Below are 24279 nucleotides of genomic sequence, written 5' to 3'. Positions count from 1 at the left end.
GTTAGTAGAGCTAGCAACAATGAATTGCAAATTAAGTGGTCAGAAGCAAGTTAGCTGGTAAATTCACGAAAATCCTGCATTTTTTCATATTTCGACCACCACATATCAATTGTTATTAGTAGGTTAGTATTTTATATAGCCAGCTTTAGTTAAAGTTTATCGTAAGCTTGTTAGATTTTTAAATGCAGTTGGAGCTAGACTAGGTCTACGTAAGCAACACTTTTACTCTAGCTAGCTGTACATGTATCATAGCCAGAAGATCACCGGATCACTACAAACAAAAGGAGTGGAAGAACACAGGACATATTGTACAATAAAATGTTTTATTGAATGCAGTTGGTTGCCTTGTTTATTCTGTTCTATTTACCAAACTCCTTTCTTGTCTTAAATTGAGCAGTTGCTGGTGATAATGGTTAGATTCAACTTGCATCAAGTACTACAAATATAAGTGTTGTTAATGTGGTAGGCTAAATTGTAAGTTGGCTGATGAATAAAAAAACGTTCAAACAGGTTGACAGCAGTGGGGGTTTTGGGGTTTTTGTTTAACTACAGGGAGCTACCGGAACCACGTGACAAAAAAGCTCTAGCTTTTTTCCTGTGTTTCACTGGCAGTGAGTGTTCACAATGTTGTATTTCACTCCATTCTACACCAAACACGTCAGGGAGGACTGCCTTTTGTAGATACGAGTCTGCTGAAGATAGCCAGAATATCGGATTTTTTTAACCGAGCCTGTTTCATTCATCATTTGCCTGAGAAAGCGACTTCCGTTGGCCAGCTTCATTGAAAACCATTCAAACCGGTTGACAGCAGTGGTTTTTTTTGGAACTACAGCTACATGAACCACGTGATCACGTGTCGGCGAGATCAAAGCGTGTCGCAACTCTTTCTATGGCTCTGAGTGAACCCATTTCATGACATGCTTGAATATGTCATGTTTGTGGATTTTGTTTGTTTTCTGCCTATGTTTTATCACAAATCTTTTTTAACATTGCACTCTATGATTTTTTTATTGATGTCATACATTGTATTATGCATCAATGCATGTTCAACACATCTTACTGTTCAAATGATATAGGCTAATGAAAAATGTCTACGTTACTGTTTTCACTTCATAGACAATGGAAGGTACCTATGATCACACATCGAGCAGGTCATGTGACCAGGAGCCCCCAATGCATTGTGGGGCATTACACATCCTGCAGAAAGAAGGCGGTAGAGAAAGGACTGACTAAACTAGGCCATCCTCATCTCTCCCTCCTCACAGTAGCTGTGCTCCCTTTGTCTTCACTCAGCTTGTTTGAGCGAGACATCTCTGTATTCAGCTTTGAATGTCACGTCCTAAGTGATGTTATTTTTACAAGCAAAAAAACTGGCTGGCCTCAAAGGCATTCTTCAACACTTGCAAAAGTCGTTGCAAGGGCAATCTACGTGCAAATGGAGAGAGTTGTACTACACAAACTAAAATTGTCCAATGCATTAGTTCTGCCAGTAGCTTCAAGCAAACCCAACCCGATACGATGTCACAGCGGGCTATTCCATTTAATTCACCCTCCTCTTAATGTGGAGACAGAGGGTGGTTTGTTTACTCTTTGTTATTTGTTTGTTTGCTCTCAAAGACGAGACAAAGCTAAATTGATGGCACAATTTCCTGTGGCTTTGAGTCAGACTGGCAGGGTTGTGTGTGTGTCTGTTTGTGTATGGGGGGGGGGGGGGTGATGGTTGTAGTGGGGGTAGGGGCTGAGAGATTCTATGTTTGTGTGTGTGTGTGTCTGTGGGGGGTGATGATGGTGGTGGTGATGGGGTCGGGAGTGGGGGCTAAGAGAGATTCTGTGTTTGTTTTGCCTTGGTACATTCTCATGGGTCAGACGGCAGCACAGCTGTGGTCGAGTCTTTCCTGCTCAGCAATCACCAGGACAGTGGAAAGGAGAATCTGGGCCCTGTTTCACGAGATGGATGCACAGCCATTATGCACAGGGAGTCAGGTGGCTGAGCAGTTAGGGAATCGGGATAGTGAACAGAAGGTTGCTGGTTCGATTCCCGTCCGTGCAAAATTACATTGTGTCCTTGGGCAAGGCACTTCACCCTACTTGCCTCGGGGGAATGTCCCTGTACTTACTGTAAGTCGCTCTGGATAAGAGCGTCTGCTAAATGAGTAAAAATGTAAATGTAAACAGCCAGGCTTTCACTGCTGGCCTATTAAGATGCACTTGACAAGAGGAAACAATGTAGCTAATTTCTGAAGGGCTGCTGGGCCTCCAATGGGCTGATCCTTGGTGTGGCTGGGCCTCTAATTGGTCCTTGGGCGTGGATGGGCCTCTGATTGGTGTTCTACTGCTAATGAAAGCATCCCGAGGGGATGAAGGAGTTATTGTTATTTGCAAGGTTGTCAACCAGGCTGACGGTTTCAGGCTGACGGTTTCAATTCAAGGAGCATCGCATAGAAGTACCGGAACCATCCTTGTCAAACATGTCTGGAGACAGCTAACAGTGTGACAACAATGACATCAAAGCTCAGTGAAATGTTTACTCAGTTATTCAGGATATGAATAACTGATATCAGTTAAGATATGCATAACCATCTCTTGTGAGTGTATTGTTGTTTATGTGTTGTGTTATTTGTAATCAATACCCATACAAGTAACCACTAGTTGAATCTCCTCTGGAAGTGTCCATTTGCTGCTATGAGCTAAATATCCTATGGAAGTAAGAGCACATGGAGATCACATGAACAGTTATGAAAGTGTTTTGTAGTTGCTTTAAATACCTTCTTTTGTGAAAGACTTAAGAGGAATCCCCTTTGTGTTTAAATGAGTGAATATCTACATGAAGCAGAACAAATGGGATCCCTATGGCACGCCACAAGCTCTCCAAGGTCAGCTGCTTCCAAAATGGTTTATGTTTGTGCAAATCAAACAAATTAAGCAACTGTATTTTATTAGTCATGGTATACACATAGTACACATATCCAGCGGACCTCCCAAACACAAGATCCCACTCACATTCTACATACTTTCACAGATACTGCAGTTTCACTTCTGCCACTTCGTCAGGATGTTTTAAAGCAAGATGTAACACGCCCTCACATAATACACTTGAAGTTCTGTTCTTGATTGTCTAAGTTTCACTTATTCCCTGCGAGGGGATTGGTTAGAGGAAATATGAGCCACCTCTCAAGCAAACCACTGTGCTCTGCGTACATAAAAAGGATTACGGCAGAAAGAAAACAGAGAAATCGAATCTTACAATCAGCTGTGCGTAATATCATGTTTGCACGCAAACTATTCTTTGCTTGACAACCCTTCAAAAACAACTTTCTATACAGCCACTTCTTGCTTGCTTTGGAAATCGTACTGGAAAAATGGGGTTTGAAACTTCTATGAGAGCTGTGGTTTTGAGAGCAGGCATTCTGAACTGTGGCTTCGCTCCCCAAGGATATATTTAAGCCTGGGAAAATGTGATGGATGAGACTTTCTGTCTTTATTTCCAAAGCTAAAACACTTTATTGTGTATTTGTTTAATCCACAGCCATAGGCTCCACAATTTCTCAAGTATTCTTCTACAATGTCTGACAACAAAAACATGTGGGAGGTCAAATTGGAGAGTGCAGGTAGAAACTGTGCCTTTACTGGGATTATTCATCTACAAAGCCCGAAGGCCAGGTCAGGCTTTGATGTGCGTTCAAATATGGTTTCCTCCCTCTGTCACCGCAGCGGCGCTGATCCCTTCATTTAAAACATGATTAATTCATAGATTTATGGGTGAAGTGTAGTTACAGCCGGCAGTCGTCAAGTTGGATGCAGATTAAACAAAATAACAAAAAATGTAACCGAGGTGATGATGACGCAATGTGGAGCCGGCAATAGCATACCGCATGTGTCTCTTTGCTGTTTTGCTAAGATACTCATAGTTGTCTGTATTCGAAGCGTGGCGTTCATTAATGGGTTTGCTTCTTCCATGTCAGTGTTAGGGTTTTAATGACTAAGTCCTCCTAATTTGTTTGTAATTGTGATGTTGACTTTAATCCAAGCATGATTCATGGGTAATAGCTGATTTATTATCTGTGGATAATTGATAGCTGGAGGGATATTCTAGGCTATAGTGTCTCCAACCATCACACCACTTCACATAACTCAATTATCATTATTTCTGTATGCACCAATACAAAATCAAATGCCAACATTTTAATCAAATGTGGTGTTGTTTACATTACATTTATTGGTATCTTTACAGCATGTTGTTAACACTGCTGTAATTAATGACCACTGTTATTTACGCCGCCATGTGGCTTATAGATCAATTACACCCTACTAGCTCAAGCTTGGACAGTTCCCACTCATTCTCTCCAAGATCACTCTGGTTAGTGAGGTTTAAATACACTATGATTGTTCTAAACTGCCGTGTCAAAGTCTGTATCAAACAGATGTTCTGAGTGACTCATTTTTTAATATAAAAAAAGAATTTCACAATTCAAAGAAACAAACTGGAACACATGGGTCCCATCTTCAATAAAAGGTATTCGCTATATGTGGCTAAATACACGTGCACTACACTAAATAATATAAGATTATGTGGGTACAAATAGTTTACAAAGAGTAGTATACAGTATGTATAATAGGTATAAGAATATCCAACATAAAAACAGAACATTTTCACAATTATATTGTAACACAGACAAACAATGTATGCCAATATATTGTGAAGACAAAATACTAAGTTGCAAAGGCAAATATGAGCGGCCTTGTCCTTTTTCTTTGCCAGCATTGATGAGAGAAAAAAGAGCATTCACTAAAGGTGGCACCAGGTAATTTCATCCTGCTTATGCAGGGCATGTGGACTATAAGGCACAATAGCAGTCTATCAAATTGCCAGATACATTTCACCAAGGTGAATGTTTTAAGGCGGTCATATTCAATGTTTTGACTCTTTGAGTCTGAGAGTGCTGACTGAATGAAAGCAACACGGAGATCAAACCCAGTTTGACTTTCTGCCATGTAGCTTCTACCTGTCTTGCCCTTTTTACAAGAGCACCGAGAGGAAGTAGGTCAAGAGGAAAACTGTGATATTGACGTGACTCCAAAGGTCTCTGGGGACAACTAGAGAGGGACAGAGTGCTGAGGTGAGGCTTCTTGGGACCTCTGAATCAAGGAGGTGTCATGCTATGTGGAAACACACACAGGTAACTCTGACCGATTCAACATGTAGATTAATTTGGCCTTTTGAGAGAGTTACGATCCTGGGATTTGGGTTTCCGGAGTCGCCCCTACAGCCATTACAACAAGCCCTGTGTGTTTTGATCTCTTGTTATTGTTAATAAAATCACAAGTTATTGATGTAGAAGCATAAGGCAAATGGCTCAGTGGTGTTAAAATATACAAAAATAAAAACAAAACTCATGAATACTATTGATGTAGTATTAACTACGTCAGAACATTGCAGTATTATAATATGGTTTGAATACCAACAGTATTATAGTGTGTAACAAGCCTTGCATTGTAAGTTGTGTGTATTGGGTATTTATACACACCCTGCTGCAGTGCATGTTTTTCTGAAATAAAATGTGTTTTCCTATAAAATAATTTTTATAAGCTATTATTTGTGTTCTACACACACACACACACACACACACACACACAAACAAACACGCACGCACGCACACTCACACACATACTGTATGACATAAAAACCGGTAAAAATAGAGTATACATTAGATAATAAAATAATAGTATAGATACAGTTTTTACACTGCATACACATCTTAAACGTGTGATTTACCAAAATAAAATATTTTCTTTTCCCATATTTGAACATATGAAAGTGTACAAACTGAACACAAAAGCTCACTTAAAAACGAAATGAATCTGGCTCGCTTAATCATAATATTACAACAGGGAATTTGGCAACCTATATGATGTGATGTTTAACCATGCTCAGAAAATATAAGAATATCCATACTTCATACTTCTAATAATCTTACTCATAAAGAACTTGATAGATGTATAGGCTTCATCTTGCAGCATTATATAAACACAACAATAAGGCAACAATGAAGACACAACAGATATGACCAAGAAAAATCACAGGAGTGTGTAAATTCCTATCTGATGTATGAGTCAAGATCACTTCTCCGTTCGGACACAGCTCCTCCGTCTGCTAGTTAGATGTTGCAGCAGTGGGTTTGGCTGTGGTCTGTAAAGTGCATGTTTCCATCTACCAGGGGTATTGAGAACAGTCCAGTGCTGTCCAGAGGCTGGCTCAGATTCTAGTGGAAAGAAAAACACATAACAAACTGCAAAACTGTATGTATATATTTTTTTGTTTTATTGTTTTAGTTTTACCTTGTTCCAAGCAATAAACTGAGTAAAACAGAAATGATCAAATATCAATTATCAAACACATCGAAAACATGTTTGGGTTCATTGTTGTTCTCCAAAAATCGAATGTATAGAATTTACAAGCATTTTCACCACTAGCTTACGTAACGTTTCCCTCCCTCCGGATGTGTAGGTGTGAGGTGTAGTTGTGTGTAGGTGTGAGATAGAAGCTGCTGTACCTGTGTCTGGCCGTTGATGCTCAGGTACTGCTGCATGGCCAGCAGATCCTCCGCCGTCGCCATGCTGGGTACGACGGAGCGTGTCTGTGGACTGATTCTGGCGTTCTCCTGGGCGATGGCCGACGTGCCCACCACGGGTTCACTGTGCCCCCACTGGAAGTAGCAGGACCCTTGGGGGGGGCTGTAGTCCTGGGGGGCGTCCGTCCTCCGCTGGCACAGAGACAGAGAGGGGTCCTGGACTGTGCCATCTATGTGGTTTCCATTTTGGAGGGGTGGCAAACAGTTCTCAAACATGCAGCTGTTGGATGAAGCTGATGGGGCTGGCTGGCCCTGAGCCAAGCCCCCCCCTGTTGAGAGTGGTACAATCCACTGGTGTTGTTGGGCCAGGGGCCTGCAGGGGGCAGTCTCTGGGGGTCTGAGGGCTGACTGAGGCAGCCTGGAGGAAGTTTGTACCCATCCTGCATGAGGCCGTTCTGGGAAAGCTTCTGCTGCTGGTTCTGGGGCCACTGCTGGGTCTTTGTGGACTGAAATGGGGCACCTCCTTGGATGCAGGCAGTCGGGAAAGGAGCAGAAAGGCCACTCGATTCAATAAGGGGGGAGGTGAAGCCGTTGCAATGCATCATGGAAGGCAAACCGGGGGCTACAAGGTTGGTGTGCCCCCCAGAGTTCTGCAGCTGCCTGTTTGCTACCATGGTGGCCTGCATGTCGTTGGGAGAACCATGCTGGTCAGGTTGGCCGGAGCACACTTGGCCAGGCATGACCTGGAAGCGTCCCAGGGGCTGGACCAGCTCCTGGGCACAGAACCTGCCCCCCTGGCTGGAAGACTCTGGGAGGCCAGGGAGCTCCACCGATGGAGTGAAAATGTCATTAGGCTGCAGCTGCTGGAGTGTGGGGATGTTTAGATCTGGTTTAGGGACCTGTGGACCAAAGTGGGTCAGTCTCTGGGTGCTGATGAACGCTTGGTTAGGGCCTTGTCTTGCCAGGCTGGCAGGCCTGTTGTTGGGACTTTGGTTATTGAACCCGTTCAACATGGGGAAGAGAATCTGCTGGTTTTCAGACAGTTTCTCCGGGCTAGAAGCGTTCATGTAGGGCTCCACCTGGTTGCTGTTGGTGAGCTTGTTGTCCTTGAAGAGCACCTCCTCCACGTAGGAGAAGATGTCGTCCGTGAGGATGTCATGCAGCTCCGGTGTGGAGTCCCCGTCGGCAGCGCCCTGGCTCAACCTCAGGAGGGCGCTCTCCCAGTCCATCAGCTCTGCTGGGTCCATGTCCAGCTCCTCCAGCGTCGAGCACAGCCCGCTGTCCCGCACCATTTTCCCCAGGGCACCAATCATGGCCGCCATGGATGCGTCGTCTTCCTTCACCCCCAGGGACTCCATGCTGATCCCCCGGGACCCCAGGGCCTGCCAGGGGTCGCTGGGTACGCTGACCAGGGCATGGCTGTCCATGAAGGCCTGGTCCACAGGGAGAGGGGGCTCCACTTGCTGGGTGTAGAGAGACTCATCCTGCTTCAGCAGAGAGCCGAGCAGGGACGAGGGGTCCACCTCTTTAGGGTCCACTGTCTTGGGGATCTTGGGGGGCATGCCGCTGTTCTGGAACACGGTGGCATCCAGGGTGGGGCCCGTCTCGTACAGGACGGCCTCGCCCGTGGCGAAGCTGAACGGCAGCTGCATCTTCCTCTGGCGGAGATGCTCCTCCCCCTCCGCATTACTGAGGAATGAGAGAGAGAGGAAGAGAGAAAGAAAGAGAGGGAGGGAGAAAGTGGATGAGAGAGGGGGGAGAAAAGATGGATAGAGAGAGAGAGAGAGAGAGAGAGAGAGAGAGAGAGAGAGAGAGAGAGAGAGAGAGAGAGAGAGAGAGAGAGAGAGAGAGAGAGAGAAAAGAGAGTATCGAAACATGAGATATTGAGGGGGTGCTGCAGTGTGGGACAGTTGAGTTATAGATAATGTAATCAGGAGCTTCCTAGTCAGATACTCACACGAGCGCTCTCTGACGTGCGATGATGAAGTCGGGCCGTCCCCCTTTGTAGACCAGCTTGGCGTTGGCCTGGACCCATACCCAGCCACCTGTCTTAGTCAGCAGTCTGAACACTGTCAGGCCACTCTCTCCAGTCTTAATCACTGTCAAACGAACAGCAGGTGTCAGGATCTTGCTCTTAACTTCAACACAGTAAATCACTGTAGATCACAGAAGCTCATTAAGCTTATTAAGATCAAATGGAAAATGTATCATCCATAAAACAAAACACATGACAAGAGTGAGAATGGGTTGAGCCTTGACAGGAGACACAGGTCTAGAGATGGATTAATCTTGTCCCTACTAGTGTACTAATATTGTCCCTACTTGTGTACTTATATAATATATGAGCAAATACAGAATGTACTAACCCCTAAAATACAGAACCCTAACCCTAACAAATGGGAACGGTATTTTGAATAGGAGTATTGGGACGTACTTCTAACGTGGTTGTCAGCACAGTGCATCATGTCGGCAGCGTGGATGAACTGGTATCCAGAGCCTCTCATGCAGAGCTCTATCTCTGAGTAACCCAGCACAACCTTGCCCCTGTAGAGAGATAGTAGAGGAGATAACAACTACTGAACATTTCAACCTCTGATGACAAAAAGGAAATAAATACTAACACAATAAACTTTGACTAGATTGAAGCAACAACACTGTCTACTGAAAAGCCAAACATAAAAAGAAGAGGGTCAATGGTGTTTCTGACACTGTTTTAAGTGAACTTTCACGCTTACACTATTCGAATGCTCCACACAAACCCAGACCACACTAAAGCTAACCATATTTAGACAACCTCAGGAGGTGATCTGAGTACGATTCGTAGTGGAGTTTGACTCTCATTTTGATTATTTTGTCGCCTTTTTGGTGACATCCCCGGCCCTCACTTTTTCCCACAGCTGAGGGTTTATTGGGTCACCTGGTGTCGATGCCCATGGGGGTGAAGTCCAGCTTGTGCTTGGTCTGGAAGATGAGCGTCTTGGACCTAATCTCCAGGATGGAGGGGGTCTGGACGGGTGTGGCGATGGTGAACATGGCCAGCTGGGGCGGGGCACGGCTCCCGTCCTCTCCCATGACGCTCTGGCCGTGCAGGTACTTCAGCCTCCCCTGGAAGTTCAGAGCCTGGATGGCAGAGAGAGATATGAACGTGTTAAAATGGGGTGAGATCCAGGATGTGACATTCCACTACCACCCACCACAGAAAGAGACAGTCAGGAGACGGGCCCTGAGAACAAGGGAATGTAGGATATTTTCGATTTCACTTTTACGGGGACCATGTTTGCTTGATTACCATCCAGGCTCTCCCTCCCACCTACCAGGAAGCCAGAGGAGTTGTCCAGGAGGCAGCGGAAACGACAGACGAAGCTTCTCTCCAGGAAGGAGGAGTTCTCTGGAGGAAGTTCATCTGGGTTGTAATTCACAAGGTTCCTGGTGATATCACTGCTGTGCTGCATACCTAAACATGACAGGAGGGAGAGGAGTGTTTCATCAGTAACCTCCCCTGGATTCAACCATGGGAAGCTTTTTTTTGTTGTCTTGTGCTGTGTCTTGTAAACACAGACTGTTCTGTGCCACTAACTACTGTATTACTTATACATCATAAATACATCCCAAACTGATTTATGTACTTTTGTATGCCACTTTTGATATAAGTGCCTGTTAAATGAATAAATGTGAATGTGTAAAGTATTCATGCAAACTTAACCACATAATAGATGGAAATGAATGAAGTAAGGATTTGTCTGTTTTTATGACGGAAATGTCCAGAAACAGTCTCTCAACCTTTCTTAATAATGTAGCTTTTGTTAGATCACTCACTGTCTCCCCCCTGGTCAGCACTGAAGGGGTTGGGGTTGAGGGAAAAGTGGAGCTGCCGTCTGAACAAGGCCCTGTCGTCTGTGTGGATGAGCTCAAACACACTCTGGTGGATGACATCAGACTGCAGGGAGACACAGGGCAACAGAACAAAACACCCAATCACTGCTTAGCCCCCATAACAAAGATGTTTTTGAGATGAGATGTTGTTGCACTGTGTCTTGTAAACAGACTGGTCCTTGGCATCAACCACTGTCACATTGTTAGAACTTCGAGTCCTTGATTATACATCACTTACTAAAAGCTCTATTTGTACGTCGCTTTGGATAAAAGCATCTGCTAAACGAATAAATGTACATGTAAACAATGAGTGTTCTTGCGTGTGGCTTCTATTGAAATGCTTACAGACTAAGAGACTCTAAATACATTTGGTAGGGTCTTCAAAAGAGATACTTCAGACAGCGACCACCCCCTTTGAGATGAAGTTCTACTTCTGAAGTTTTACAAAAGCGTGTCTGTTACTGAGCAAACAACCCCTAAAGCCACAAGACTGATGAGGGTCCTGACTCCTGTTGTGCCTTGCCTCCTTTTGTTTGCCTGCTAGTTACCAAGAAGTCTCAACTTGAGAACTGGAATAACTGTGCGAATCATGGTACAAGCTTAGACATACCATTGGAACACAGAGAGCAACATCACAAAGCCACAATACAGTTGTCACAGGATAGTCTCTGTACATTTTAAAAACTCTTGTTGTCAGACTCTAGTCTTGCATTGTTGGCTCTGCTGTTTCACAGTCCACCCAACAACATGGACAAGAGATCAAAGAGTCTCCTCCGGCCTCGTCTCCCTGTTCTGTGGTCTTTGTGGGACAGTCTAGATGCTGTGCAGATAATGACCGTAAGCATGGCTAATAAAAGACACATGTCTGATGGTAGATCCTACCCTCATGCTGTACTAGGACACCATGTAAAAAATGGTGGAATCTCCCTTTGTCTGTGGAGAAGACGGTTCTGATCTGGTGACTGTGTAATTATGGGGAGAAAGGAGAAACACAACTGCAAATTTGCTACAAGACATTTCCTTCAACACCTGCTTATTTTGGTTGAGCAACAGGTTGGGGAGCAGCAGACATGCTGCTTTGATAATGAATGAATTTGGATGCTCACCAAGTTATGCTAGGCTATGCTCTCCAGAAAAGATGGGGCCTTGTTCCTGTCCTGGCTAATTAACAACAAATGTTGCCTTTGGCTCTGTCTCTAGCTCTCCCACTCTCTCCCTATAACCACCTCTCTCTCTCTCTCTCTCTCTCTCTCTCTCTCTCTCTCTCTCTCTCTCTCTCTCTCTCTCTCTCTCTCTCTCTCTCTCTCTCTCTCTCTCTCTCTCTCTCTCTCTCTCTCTCTCTCTAAGGGTTGCCTCTCAAAGCAATAGACCTATCCCTTCAACTAGGGCTGGGCGATATATACTGTTTGACGATAGAAAAACGTCCATCGTTTCATATTATTCTCTAGCGTTTCTATAGTGAAATCCCACTCGTTGCGGCAATATTTACGAATATACAAAGCAGAGTGAAAGAACGTGATTGACGACTAATCAAGAATCAAAATATGAAGTTTAATTAGTTATGTAACGTTGGATAGAACAGTGGACCGGTCACTGTATCAGCTCACAGCAGGCACATACATAAGGGATAACCGCTGCACGTCGGACGGTTCACGCCTACGCATCGTCCATTATTTTATGATAATGGGCATCTCATCGGGCATAATCCCTTACATAATTGACATCCCTGCAGCCTATCAGAATCAAGTAATACACCCAGACCATGGTATAAAAAAAAATATATTAATTGATATGTATTGATATCGGGATATGAAAGAATCCATATCGCACAGCCCTACCTTCCAACTTAACAAAAGCCTGTTATCCCCTTAATGCCCAAATGTAATGCAACGCTGCTAAATGGTAATTCATTTCCTGAATTCAAAGGTTGCAATTGTAAATTGACATTATTGTCTGTGACTCCAAAGTAATTTCCCTCTTTTTGTGTCATCTTATACCATGTGGAGACCATCACTGGGTAAGGTTATTTGCAGATGGCATCTGTCTACTGGTTTGATCTGGTATGTGACATGTTGACATAGTTACAGAGGGTGCTGGTCCTTACCTGATGGAAGCCCAGGTAGTCTTGGATGGTAGGGGATGAATAGAACACATGTCCCTCTGCGGAGACTACTAGCACGAAACCATTCAGAGCCTGGAAATACACACACACAGTGAAAGCATGTCCACACACACACACACACACACACACAGACCAATAATCCGAACACTGAAAAAAAACACCTTCTGAAAGGAGGTAGAAAGTTTCTATGTAGAAAGACACTACATAACAACTCCATTCAGCATTACATAGAAGAGGGCATTTTGTTTGCTGGGCCACCTGTTTATGATGCTAGTGGGTTTCCAGGTCATAGTGCTAGTGGGTTGCCAAATTATGATACTAGTGGGTTGCCAGATCTGGTTATGCCCCTGGCAGATGAGTGTTCACAACAGGAGAGCCAATCATGCGAGAGGAAACCCAAATATGCCAGTCTCAGACTGTGAAAGCATACCTGGCATGTGCATATCAGCAAACATGGTGCACAGCACCATGGGAGAGCTGTTCTTTTAATGGATTTAAACTGTGACCAGGCTTTGGCGAACAATGCCAGGACAAACAGTTTCACTTGTCACAATTTCATGCTAAACGGATAGGGCTGTATTACCTCAGTCCACCTGGATTAACCAACAAATACACAAAGTCTAAACCTAACCTACGCAGCTGTCTGTCTGTCAATCTGTAAAATTAGATATTTCACCCACGAGCAGAGATAGATTATTATGTTATTATATCATCCAGGCAAATATGTATTTTCACCATCACAGGACCAATGTTTGTTCTCTTCTCTCAGCAACTTGATTAACCTGTAAAAAAAAACTAGTGTCTGGGACAATCTAAGGACTTGGTAGTCTACCTAGCACCTGTCTATGACAGGTTATGAGGTATTATAAGTGAGTTCTGTGACAAACGTTCCTCCATGTTTTGCTTTGCACTCCAGAGTGTGTTTTCCTGGGAGGTACCTGAAGCAGCAGATCCCCCTCTGAGAAGGTGGACGGGTCCACTCCATTCAGCCCGTTCATGCTGAGCATGCTGCCACCAGAGAACATCCCACAGTTTTTCTTCATGGTGGCTGCAGATGAAGTGAAGGGGAGGGAGGGAGGGAGGGAGAGAGGGAGAGAGGGAGAGAGGGAGGGAGGGAGGGAGGGAGGGAGGGAGGGAGAAAAGGATAACGGGTTCATGTCAGCATACAAAGTTAAAAGCAATACACACAAGAGTCTGGGGATTAAACTGCCTGAACCTGTGGCCACGTTCAAAGTTTGTTTACAGTTTGTGGGCTTTTAACAACATACCAGCTTCTCCAGCTTTCCTCCTCCTCAACATCCCAACCCATACCTCCAGTCCAGTTCAGTTATCTTACTACTCAATTTGTTCTTCACCTAAACCTCACTCCGACACACACACACCTTCCATCCCCCTAACCTTCTGACCCGTCCTCCCTAACCCTACCCTCCCATCCCATTCCCCCTAACCCTCCCATCCACCTATACACCCTCATCTCTAATTCTCTAGACATCCCTTCTGCTCTTTTTAATCCTCTCTCCCTTTTTACCTGTATCTTTCCTCCCCTCCCTTTACTCTGTTGTCCCTCCCTCTTTCTCCTGTCTTCTACCCCCTCCCTCCCTCTCTTCATCACTCCCTCTCTCTTTCTGAGACATTAGGGAGAACTAAGAAGTGGAATTATGTGATTCCACAAGATACAATAGTCCCTCTCCCTTCTTTCTCCTCTCCTCCCTCTTTCCTTCCCTATGAAGGTCCAAACACACAAGGATCAGGAGACACTGAGTGAAAACAACTGGTATGTGTGGGATTGCGTCATCAGAGGCCGTTCTGCTCTCTCTCGGCTGGTTTGAAGAGCTGCCACGGTGACGGGCTGAATGAGAATCAGGGTGATGAAACTCCATCAATCATGACCAGGACAGAGAACACTTTTTCGTCTTCCTCTAAATGACATAATGTTGGATTCCATTTGCACACATCTGGTTCAACACATGTGCACACACACACCAACCCCACCCCCCCACACACACACACACAAACACACAGGCATACAACACTATTGAATACTCTTGTTTAGTCTGTGTATTAAAAATAACCTGTGTAGAAACACCATGTTTTCGGTTTAGCGAGAAACAGATGGATCCCAGATTTTCAGATTCCTCCCTCTGTAATATTAATGATGCAGATTTTGTAACCTGCTTCATAACACGTAATGTTAGAGCTAGACAGAATTGCCTGTGATTTCCCTGCCGCTTGCTTATGGGAATCGAAGACATATCTACAACTTTTAATTATACCACGGCACCACAACTTAGATGAGTGAATGTTACATCATTAGAAAGGTACAATGTGTACAAACAGTTTTAATGTTCCATTTTATAGGCAGGGTAGGTAAGTTTGGCAAAACTAGCAATTTTGGCTTGAGTTTGAAAGTATCCAACCTAATATATCCCATCCTCGCCCTTCAGAGCCACTTCCCCAAAACACATGAACACACTGCTTGACTACTGCAGGGAGGTAGGTAGGCAGAACAGGCAATCGGTCCGAATGCAATGATTGTTTATGTTTATTACAGTCCTGCGATGGCCATAGATGTTGGATTTATTTTATTTTACTGTCAGAGCATTTGATTTATTGATTTCTATCAAGATGTTAAGTTTATTTGAGCAAATATGACAAAACTTGACTTAACTATGACTTCTTGAAAACATTACCTACCCTGCCTTCAAGAGTGCATTGTGAAAGGTCACAGTTTAAGCATTTGCTTTTAAAATGAAACCAGTTTAACAAGGCATTGTCGCTGTCTATGTTAACAGACACTTATCTGTTCAGGCAGGAACACTTAGTATGCACAGACTGGAACAACAGAGCAAAAACTTTACCCCGTCTAAACGTCTTGTTGTTTCCTTGTTAGTTTATGTAATGCTAGTGTAGGTGTGGTGTATGTGTGTACGTGTGTGGGGTATTGGGTCCTGTACATATGTATGCATGAGCAAGCTGTGTGTTCATGTGCGGAGTGAGATTGTGTGTGTGTCTGTGTGTGTGTGGGTGTGTCCTATTTGTCCATGTCTCTGTGTGTGTGTGTGTGTGTGTGTGTGTGTGTGTGTGTGTGTGTGTGTGTGTGTGTGTGTGTGTGTGTGTGTGTGTGTGTGTGTGTGTGTGTGTGTGTGTGTGGTAAAGAATTCCAGATAATGACTCCCTGGCTCCATTCACCTGGACAGCCTTTCAGAGGAAAATGAAGCAGAGCTGCTCCAAACTATTCAGCCTGTTTAGAGAACCACTGTGGTTTTCTTGACATGATCGGCAGAGAACTGGCAGCCATTTGAAACTCAATAGAAAACACTGACAAGAGAAGTTTTCCACAGGAACAAAACATAGCCTCTATGAGTCATAGAGTCCTTCTATGAGTTTAGATTCACAGCTGCTACACCTTCTCTAATTAGGTTCCAAGGTTAAAAAAAATAACTCTGTGCTTTACCCAACCTCAGTCTCCCAAACTAAACAATGACTATGTAAACTCTAAGACCTGAAGGCGGGATGTGCTTCGAGGGAAGTGCTCAGTTTAAAACAGTGTGTATCAGTGTGTGCAGATGTCACACAGTACTTGAGAAGCTACTCTTCTGTGGTTCCTTCTTAGAAATAATGAACAACACCCCTGCTTTGGGCAACTGAGGATAGTTAAAGTCAACAGGAAGACTGAGCCGTCTCCACCTGAACCTGCGACAAAGACAGAGAGGTACAGAGCCTGTTAAGACAGACACTTCCAGCCAAGGGATTACAGACAAGGACTTGTGATCTCCAGCACTAAGTCGTAAGCAGTTTTTTTCTTTGACAAAGATCCCATGCTGTTTACAGCACACCGCATTCCCTGAGGCGAGGATCAGAGAGTGGGCGGGAGTGCAGAGCGTTACTCTCCCTGCAGTCTGGCAGTGGGCTAGCCACACGGCACATCTCCAGCGCTCCTTCTGGTGGTCATCCAGCCTGTTTGTTTTGGCCTGGCTAGGCATGACTGCCCCCTCTGCCAGCCTGGCCAGTGGAAGCCATTAGAACACGTCAGCATCTTGGAGGCTCTCTGGTCGGCCGGAGAAGGATGGCAGCACACGAAGGAGACGACAGTCGATGTTTCATCGATGTTGGCCACACGCTACCTGGCTGTTGTGTGATGTGGTTTAGCTGCCTCTCCAATCCAACCAGTCTGCGGGTTTGGCCAAAAAATTATGAACCCCAAAACTGTACAATACCAGAATTTCTGAAGTTACAGTAGTAGGCCTACTGAGAACCGGGTCTACCCGGTACCCATGCAGAATCGGACGCTAACAAGCACAGTGTTGCCAAAGAAATCTCACCAGAAGTCACTGGTGGCTCTCTGAAAAGTCGCTAAAAGTTGCTAGGTTTGTTGCTAGATGAGACCTTTTTTCGCTAGGGAGGGCGAAAAGTTGCTAAATCTATTGACAAAGTCGTTAAATTGGCAACATTGGACAATCATAAGATGCCGGCATGGTGACACGCAGCTAATGCTGTAGGGGCTCCACTAAAAGTTGTTGACATGAAAAGTGGAAGAGCCACTTTTGGAAATACATTGGGTTTGAGGCACATGACAATGAGAACATCGTTGATCACCAGAAAACAATTTGCAAACATCACCGTCAGGGCCGGAGTGGGGCCACTTTTCAGCCCGGGAGTTTCAGGCCCAAGACCGGCCCTTTTTTTTGTATACCAAACCGTGCCGGATGCAGCCTGCTTTGACTGGGGGTGCAGTGAACATTTCTGGGGGGTATCATGATTACAGAAAGGGATCGTATTATTTTTTATATTGATACCATTTTTGAGACTGCTTAACGATCCGAGTGTTAATCAGGCACGGAGCCAGACGTTGTAAACATTAGGAGCTTTGCCCCAACCTAGGGCGTATGGGTTTGATGTGATGCAAGATAGGGACTTCTACAGTTAATGCGAGTGCGCACAGCGCGCGAGCGAAATTTTTTGGCCATTATTTGACCGCAAAATTGTTTTTTGAGCTTTATGTAAAATAAACAGACGTTTTTCAATTGGTAAAACCTTGTCTAGCGATGCCATCACTCCGGCCCTGCTCCCATCCATCCTCCCTGACGCGTATCGTTACGGTAGGGCCGCCCGTCCTAGCTATCGGTAGCCGATCTGGGAAAACCTTTTGGAAAAGACGGGCTATGGACCCAACCAACTCTATTTGGGAGGGGAGAACTCCCTCAAATGGTACAACCCATGCTGAGGCTGAGGTGTCAGAATGCGGAACGTGTGTAGCCTACTTTAAGAGAAGATAGACTAACGTGACAAATGTCAACAACAAAAAAATCCTCGACCGGACCAAAAGTGAAGCGGCCCACCGGGAACTCTCCCGATTCTCCCGATTACCCACCCCGGCCCTGATCACCGTTCATGTACTTTATGGTTTGCAGCATACTGTTAATGCAATACCTAATACTGGGGCATACGAAAGGAGATGACAGGCTTTTAGATGAAATCGTTTGCTGAAATTTGTGTGTTGGGGTTTGGGATTGGCTGAATAATTGGGATTGACCAAAGTTTAAAAAGCCCCATGAAGCGTGTTGAATCCACTCCCTCTTGCCTTTAGGCCTACATGCATTGTTATTGTATTAATGTTCTGTTGTTGTCATAAGTACAGCCTTAGATATTGTAGGTGACTGTTACTGTCAACAAATGAGTGTTGTTCAGTAACCTATTTTAGTTTTGTGCTTTGGTATCAAAAATGGTATTGAGTACCGTGAAATCTCACTGGTATTGGTACATGTGAAATGTTGGTACCGTGACAACACTATTCCCCAGTAGGTGGTTCCACTTTGGAATCTAGAACATTTTACTGACACACACACACACACACACACACACTCACTCAAGCCCACCTGAGCCCACCCAATCTGTGCAAGTTCAAAGAGAGTAAATCTTCCCAGTTGAATAGAGCTTTTGTTTCCCTCATGTCTGAGCAGTGGTGCGTCTTCAGTTGCAGAGCAGGTTCTGACCTGCTGAACAGCTTCACCCAGACAGAGAGAGAGGGAGGGAGGGAGGGAGGGAGGGAGGGAGGGAGGGAGAAACAAAGAAAGAAAGAAAGAAAGAAAGAGAGACTAGTGAGAAACTAAAGAGAAGGAGGGAGAGATATTAGAAAGAAGAGAGAGCAAGAAAGGCAGACTCGACAGAGGAATTGAATATCATCCATTAAATAAATAAATGTATGTATATACAGAGAGAGAGAGAGAGAGAGAGAGAGAGAGAGAGAGAGAGAGAGAGAGAGAGAGAGAGAGAGAGAGAGAGAGAGGAGAAAGAGATAGAGAAATGTTCTCATATATATATGGTGAACATCTGGCGGAGCACTGACAGGGACACTCATAGAGGTCTGGACATCCCTTCCCCTGAACCCCCCTCCTCCCCACTCAGACGGCCCAGCAGCGGGCTAGTATGCTGGGGTCGTGAGACCTGCTTGGCCCCTTCCCCTGGAGCCTCAGGAACTCCCTTGACCTTGGCAGTGTGCGTCTAGTGGTGGGCACGCAGGCGGCCAGCAGGAGAGCTGTGACTATACCGTATGGCAACACATAATGTGTAATAAACGCTGAAAGTTAACAGCGGAAAGAAGGAAAATAAAAAAAAGCTATAGAGAGAGAAGAACACAATGCACAATTCACCATGGGGAGAGTAAAGCAGAATGAAAACAAGCAAAACGCCACTAAGGGGCCTACTCACTCACGCAAACATTGAACATGTGTGTATGTGTGTGTGTGTGTGTGTGTGCATGTATGTGTGTGAGGATGTGTGCCTGGGTGTGTGTGTCTGCTGAGTGTTTGTGTAAGTCCTGTGTGAGCTCTTGCCAAGAGGACTAGGAGGGAGGGAGGAAGGGAGGGAGGATGGATGGATGGAGGAGGAGGGAGGGGCGGTTAGGGGCCCCCTGCCCCCTAAAAACTTGCGTGACAAGAGTGGACGGACGGGCTGGGGAGAGGGAGGGAGGGAGAGGCCACATCCTGGGGTTTTCCTGCGGCGGCAGCTCAGATAAGGGAAGCGCTCTTGTCGGTATTGCTTACAAAAGCCCTAGGGGCCCGTGGGGGAGGAGGGAGTGTTTTTTGTGTGTGTTCCTGTATGTGTATATACGGTATGTGTGTATGCAGTCAGCCAGATCAGTCCCATAGAAATGAGAAAACCTGTCTTTTGGCACAAAACCAAAACTGAACACAATCAACACCCATCACAGCCAGACAGTCGGCTGGACTGTTTTGCAAGCATTAGTTTGTGTGGTCTCACATAAACAGAGCAGAACCTCTGGCAGTCCTCCAGCTGTTTCCAGATGCACCTCCCGCAACCCCGACTGTCCACGGGATTCCTGGCTCTAACTTAGGTTCATCACTAGGATACAAGATCCATGCAAAACACACATTCACTCCGCTTTCTCCATAAGTCTGAAAATGACAATTCAAATGTCTTCTCTTACTGTAATACCCCTACTCTTTTTCTTTTATGTCATGCAAACTTGCAAGTTAGGATATTTGTAAATGTAAAACCCAAACAGAAGCTACAGCTGACCACTCAACATCAGCCTTTTAGAGGAAGTAGAGAACGAGACTCCATTATCAACAGGGCAGAAACAGCATTCAGCACTTAGCCAAGAAATCGAAGTTTCTAGTAACACTAACACTGTTACAGTGTATAAGGATGATTTAATTCAGCTACGTATAAGCTTTCTGTAAAACCTAATGATTCCCTTAAAAATTCTAAGATATAAATAGCTCTGGGAACAACTAAAAGTTGATGTTTGATAACCCTCGTGCAAAAAAGCCAAACATGTCAGCCTCTACTGTTCAACAGCCGACTGTCCGTGAAACAGCTTTTCAGAATGCTCATGAAATCTGACACTGTTTTTGCAGCCCATATCCAACATGTTAACTGTGGCCCGCTCAGTCTCAAGCAGACTTTTATAGGACTCCCCAAATGTAGATGTCTCTTTTGATGTTTGAATCTTCGCTTCACTCCAGGCAAACATGCCCGTCATTCGCAAAACAAAGCCTTGCCAGTCCCGAGGATGGTTTGTCATCTTTTCAACAGTATGCAATTAGATGAAACCCGAAGACCAAATGGGGGGATGGGGTGCATCTACAATATACTTTGACTGGTAAGGACAAACTCTGGAGCATGTTGTATACCAGGAGTGCTACCTAACACTGGTATATCACACTACAGAACAGACGATTCATGGTTGAATATACATGTTAGCTGAGGAAGCAAGAAAAAAACTGATGAGAGAGAGAGATTGAATTCAGGCCAGAAAGATTAAGTGTGAGGTGAAGTAAGTTTAGGGGAAAAAAAGGGAGGGGGAGAGAGAGAGTGAGAGAGAGAGATAGAGAGAGAGAGTGAGAGAGAGAGAGAGAGAGAGAGAGAGAGAGAGAGAGAGAGAGAGAGAGAGAGAGAGAGAGAGAGAGAGAGAGAGAGAGAGAAGAAATGAAAGCATGCCAGCTATGCATAGGGGGATATTATCTTGATTTGAAAACATGTAGTCCAGCAGATCCAGTACACAGATCTCTGTTCTCACGCAGATGTGCAGGAAAGGGTAGGGCTAACAATTAAACAAGAGCCAATCAGGAGGGCCACAACAGCCATAGGATCATCCTCCTGTCACTCAAGCTGATTTATGTCCCCATTACTTCCTTGTCCGGAGGGAGAGGAAAGATCCCCAGCTTGTTTCATATCAGCTAGGAGTGCAATCTAGGTATTTACAGGAAGGGAAGTTACTTCAATTGGATTTTTCATCAGGTTTGAACTAATTGCTAACCAATTCATTGGGTGTCCATTTATTCCTAGAACCACAAACAGGAGTCAACTGGCACCAGAGATAGCAGGCTCAACAGTTATATAATGCTGCTAACCAAGCCATTCCTATGCTACGAGTCTTATTGAAACTAACGTTTGAATGTCAAGGGATTTATGAGGGAAAACCACGACTTGAACTCAAATCTCACAAACAGAGATGTGCATCAGTGTATTCAGTCATCTGTTTAGCTCTGGGTATCTGTGCAGGTCTTTCTGACTTGCCAGCGAGTTGACCACAGATCTTGAGAGGAAAATAAAAGATTTGCAGATTGTGGTGGTATAGGAATAGTTTGGAGACAAACATCATTGATGTTGATCGTGTATCTCCTGTTAATTTTACCCTCCTTTATCTTTGGTTTCAAGGAAGACCCAAACAAAACACTGTAACCATAAAAGTTCATGGTTAAGGTGTGTATTCTTTTGTGACTTCAAAATCTATCCATCTCTTCAAAGACAAATTAAGTATAAAAACGTTTACTTTTATATGACCTCTGGCTGCAATAGACAAAGCATAACAAACACCCAAAGCGTAGCACTTTGAAAAGTCTGCATCAAGTTAGTTAACACTAAACTATTTGGATTGTTTTCATCCAAAATGTTTTGATCATGTACGGGAAACTGTGTCATCTGATTCCTCAAGGCCCTGAGAGATAAGTGACTCACCCAACACACTTACACATAGACCTCCCCCCCCTCCCCTTATGATAGTCTCACAGTGCTCCTCAAACTTCCAGACTTAGGTCTGTTGATTACGGCTTTCGATAAACACTCTGATCCATTGTGGAAGTTACTAAATGTCACAGTAAACCCAGTGGGCTGTGTCCAACAGCTGCCAACTAAAGCAAGAAGTTAAAATATGAAGAAAAGTGGAGAAGTGCTGGCGTGGGCCAGAGAAACCAAAAACATGAGCCTTCCACCAAACTCAAGTCTGCAGAAATGAAAACATCATTAAAACCGCTTCCCAGTGGTCGTTTGCCTTCTCACGATATTCTGAAAGGCGAGCCGTGCTCCCAGAGCCAAAAGGCAATACTTCAATGATAATAAAACCTGTCACCTCAGTGAAATGTCCTTCTTTCCTCTGAGATGTTGATATTGAGTTGACAGGTGAATTACACAGAGATTTATAGAGTCTTAAAAGCAAAACATCACGTCCTTCAAGGAAACACACCGATGATCAGTTAAGCGTCATTCAATAACAAACAAGAGCGGATGTCTCTGAGACAGATGCAGTGACACCCTCTGCCAACGTTGAGGCACTGTGTGCGTGTCTTTGTGTATAGGTGTCATCTGTGTGTTTGTGTATAGGTGTCATCTGTGTGTGTCAAAGGTATCAACATACATTCATTTCCAAACATCACTGGCACCACAATAGACTAACAGGCCAAGGATGTTCTCAATGAACTTGAAAACGCGTAGTTTTTTTCCCTGTCTTTTTTTTGGTAACAAACTGAAAATCGAAGAACTATCTAGAGAATCGAAAAACTAGCTAGATAATCTACGAACTAGCTAGAAAATCTAAGAAGTAGGTTTTCAAGTCACACTCAAGTTGCTAATCAGATCAGTTGAATAGGGCACACAACTGCTTCAATCAACTGTGTGTCTTGTCTCTTTCTGAACCACACAAACAAGCTTTGCTAAATGGTTACAGCATCCCCAGAAAACCTGGCTGTTCATTATTCTCCATACCTTTAAACATAATTTTTTATCTTTCTCCTGAGCTTGTCTCCACACGAGAGCTGGGTACGTTTGTTTTGACTGCAGGAAACCCTGAAACGTTGACCTGGCTGATACCATCTTGCTGCCCCAGATATAACCTGTGCAGAGTGCAGAGGCTTGGACTGTGTTATCACCTGCTCCATCCACCTACCACCAAACCAAACCTTTCAAACCGATTCTTCTGTTGCTAGGCTACAGAACAGGGTAGGTCACAGTTAACGGTAGGCTACAGAACAGGGTAGGTTACAGTTAATAGTAGGCTAAAGAACAGGGTAAGTTACAGTTAAAGGTAGGCTACAGAATACTACAGCCAATACACAACAAACCAGCGATCCAGACCATCTATTCACAACATGTCTCTAATGTTGTTGCAATGACACGACCAGCCGTACAGACCTGCTCATTTCATCCCTGTTCAGCTAGACAGAGGGTTCCAGTCAAACAGCCCAACCCCGTCCTGGAACTTCTGTACAAGCACAGGTACACACAAGTGGCTGGAAACACAGTTTTGTTTGGGAAACCAATGTCTGCTCAAGTCACAGGCCTTCCAATGTTTTTAACATTGGAAATATTCTCCAAATTGAGCAGGAACAATGACTAGCATCACACTGACTGATCAAAGACTCTTACCATCACCATGGGGGAGCTGAGGAAATCACGTTTGATGATTCCACTGGTTCCAGTTTCTAAGTGTTGCTATGTATGCTATCTGGGCGCAATTGTTCTGTTCTATGAAACAAAGAATGAACCATGGCAACTGTACGAGTTCCAGCTCCTTTGAGTTTGGGTTCAAATCTCAGAGGGAAGGCCTCATGCGAGTGGCACAGTTAGGCCTGGGTGCTATGGACGCCTGGATGCTGGTTCAACTCCACGGTGACTTCGCCGGGGGGAGGCAGGGGTGTTGGTACAGGGTTTGTGGTGTGGGTGGGGGTGATGACAGGAGTGGTAGGGGTGGTGGTGGGGGACAGAGGTGGTTGTGGAGGTTGGGGGGGGGGGGGTTGCCACTGACCCCCATTAACATGCCACTCGTTCTAGTAAAGAGGTGGTTCTAGCTCCGAAGTGGATATCCCTAACAGTGCACAACGCCGTCTGGAGGGCAGTCTGCTCTTTGCTTGATGCCTAAAGTCACAAGAGCTGCAAATACAGCCATGAGATGAACTTTCCCACAGTTTTTGTGTG

General features: G+C 44.7%; 1 protein-coding gene across 1 annotated transcript in view; it reads right to left on the bottom strand.

Annotated features, from left to right (window-relative positions):
• Window positions 1-4424: 4424 nt before the first annotated feature.
• LOC134017545 (aryl hydrocarbon receptor-like) overlaps window positions 4425-24279 on the bottom strand; it is a 31543-nt gene continuing 11688 nt past the window's right edge. Inside the window, 10 exon segments of the mRNA XM_062457269.1 lie at window positions 4425-6260; window positions 6552-6896; window positions 6899-8258; window positions 8527-8668; window positions 9004-9113; window positions 9487-9689; window positions 9884-10023; window positions 10386-10506; window positions 12547-12636; window positions 13503-13612. Of these exon segments, the coding sequence (XP_062313253.1) occupies window positions 6156-6260; window positions 6552-6896; window positions 6899-8258; window positions 8527-8668; window positions 9004-9113; window positions 9487-9689; window positions 9884-10023; window positions 10386-10506; window positions 12547-12636; window positions 13503-13612 (2726 nt within the window). The 3' untranslated portion in view covers window positions 4425-6155.

This window comes from Osmerus eperlanus, chromosome 3, assembly GCF_963692335.1.
Source record: "Osmerus eperlanus chromosome 3, fOsmEpe2.1, whole genome shotgun sequence".
Lineage (NCBI taxonomy): Eukaryota > Metazoa > Chordata > Actinopteri > Osmeriformes > Osmeridae > Osmerus > Osmerus eperlanus.
This window is presented reverse-complemented; position numbering and strand designations above follow the sequence as displayed.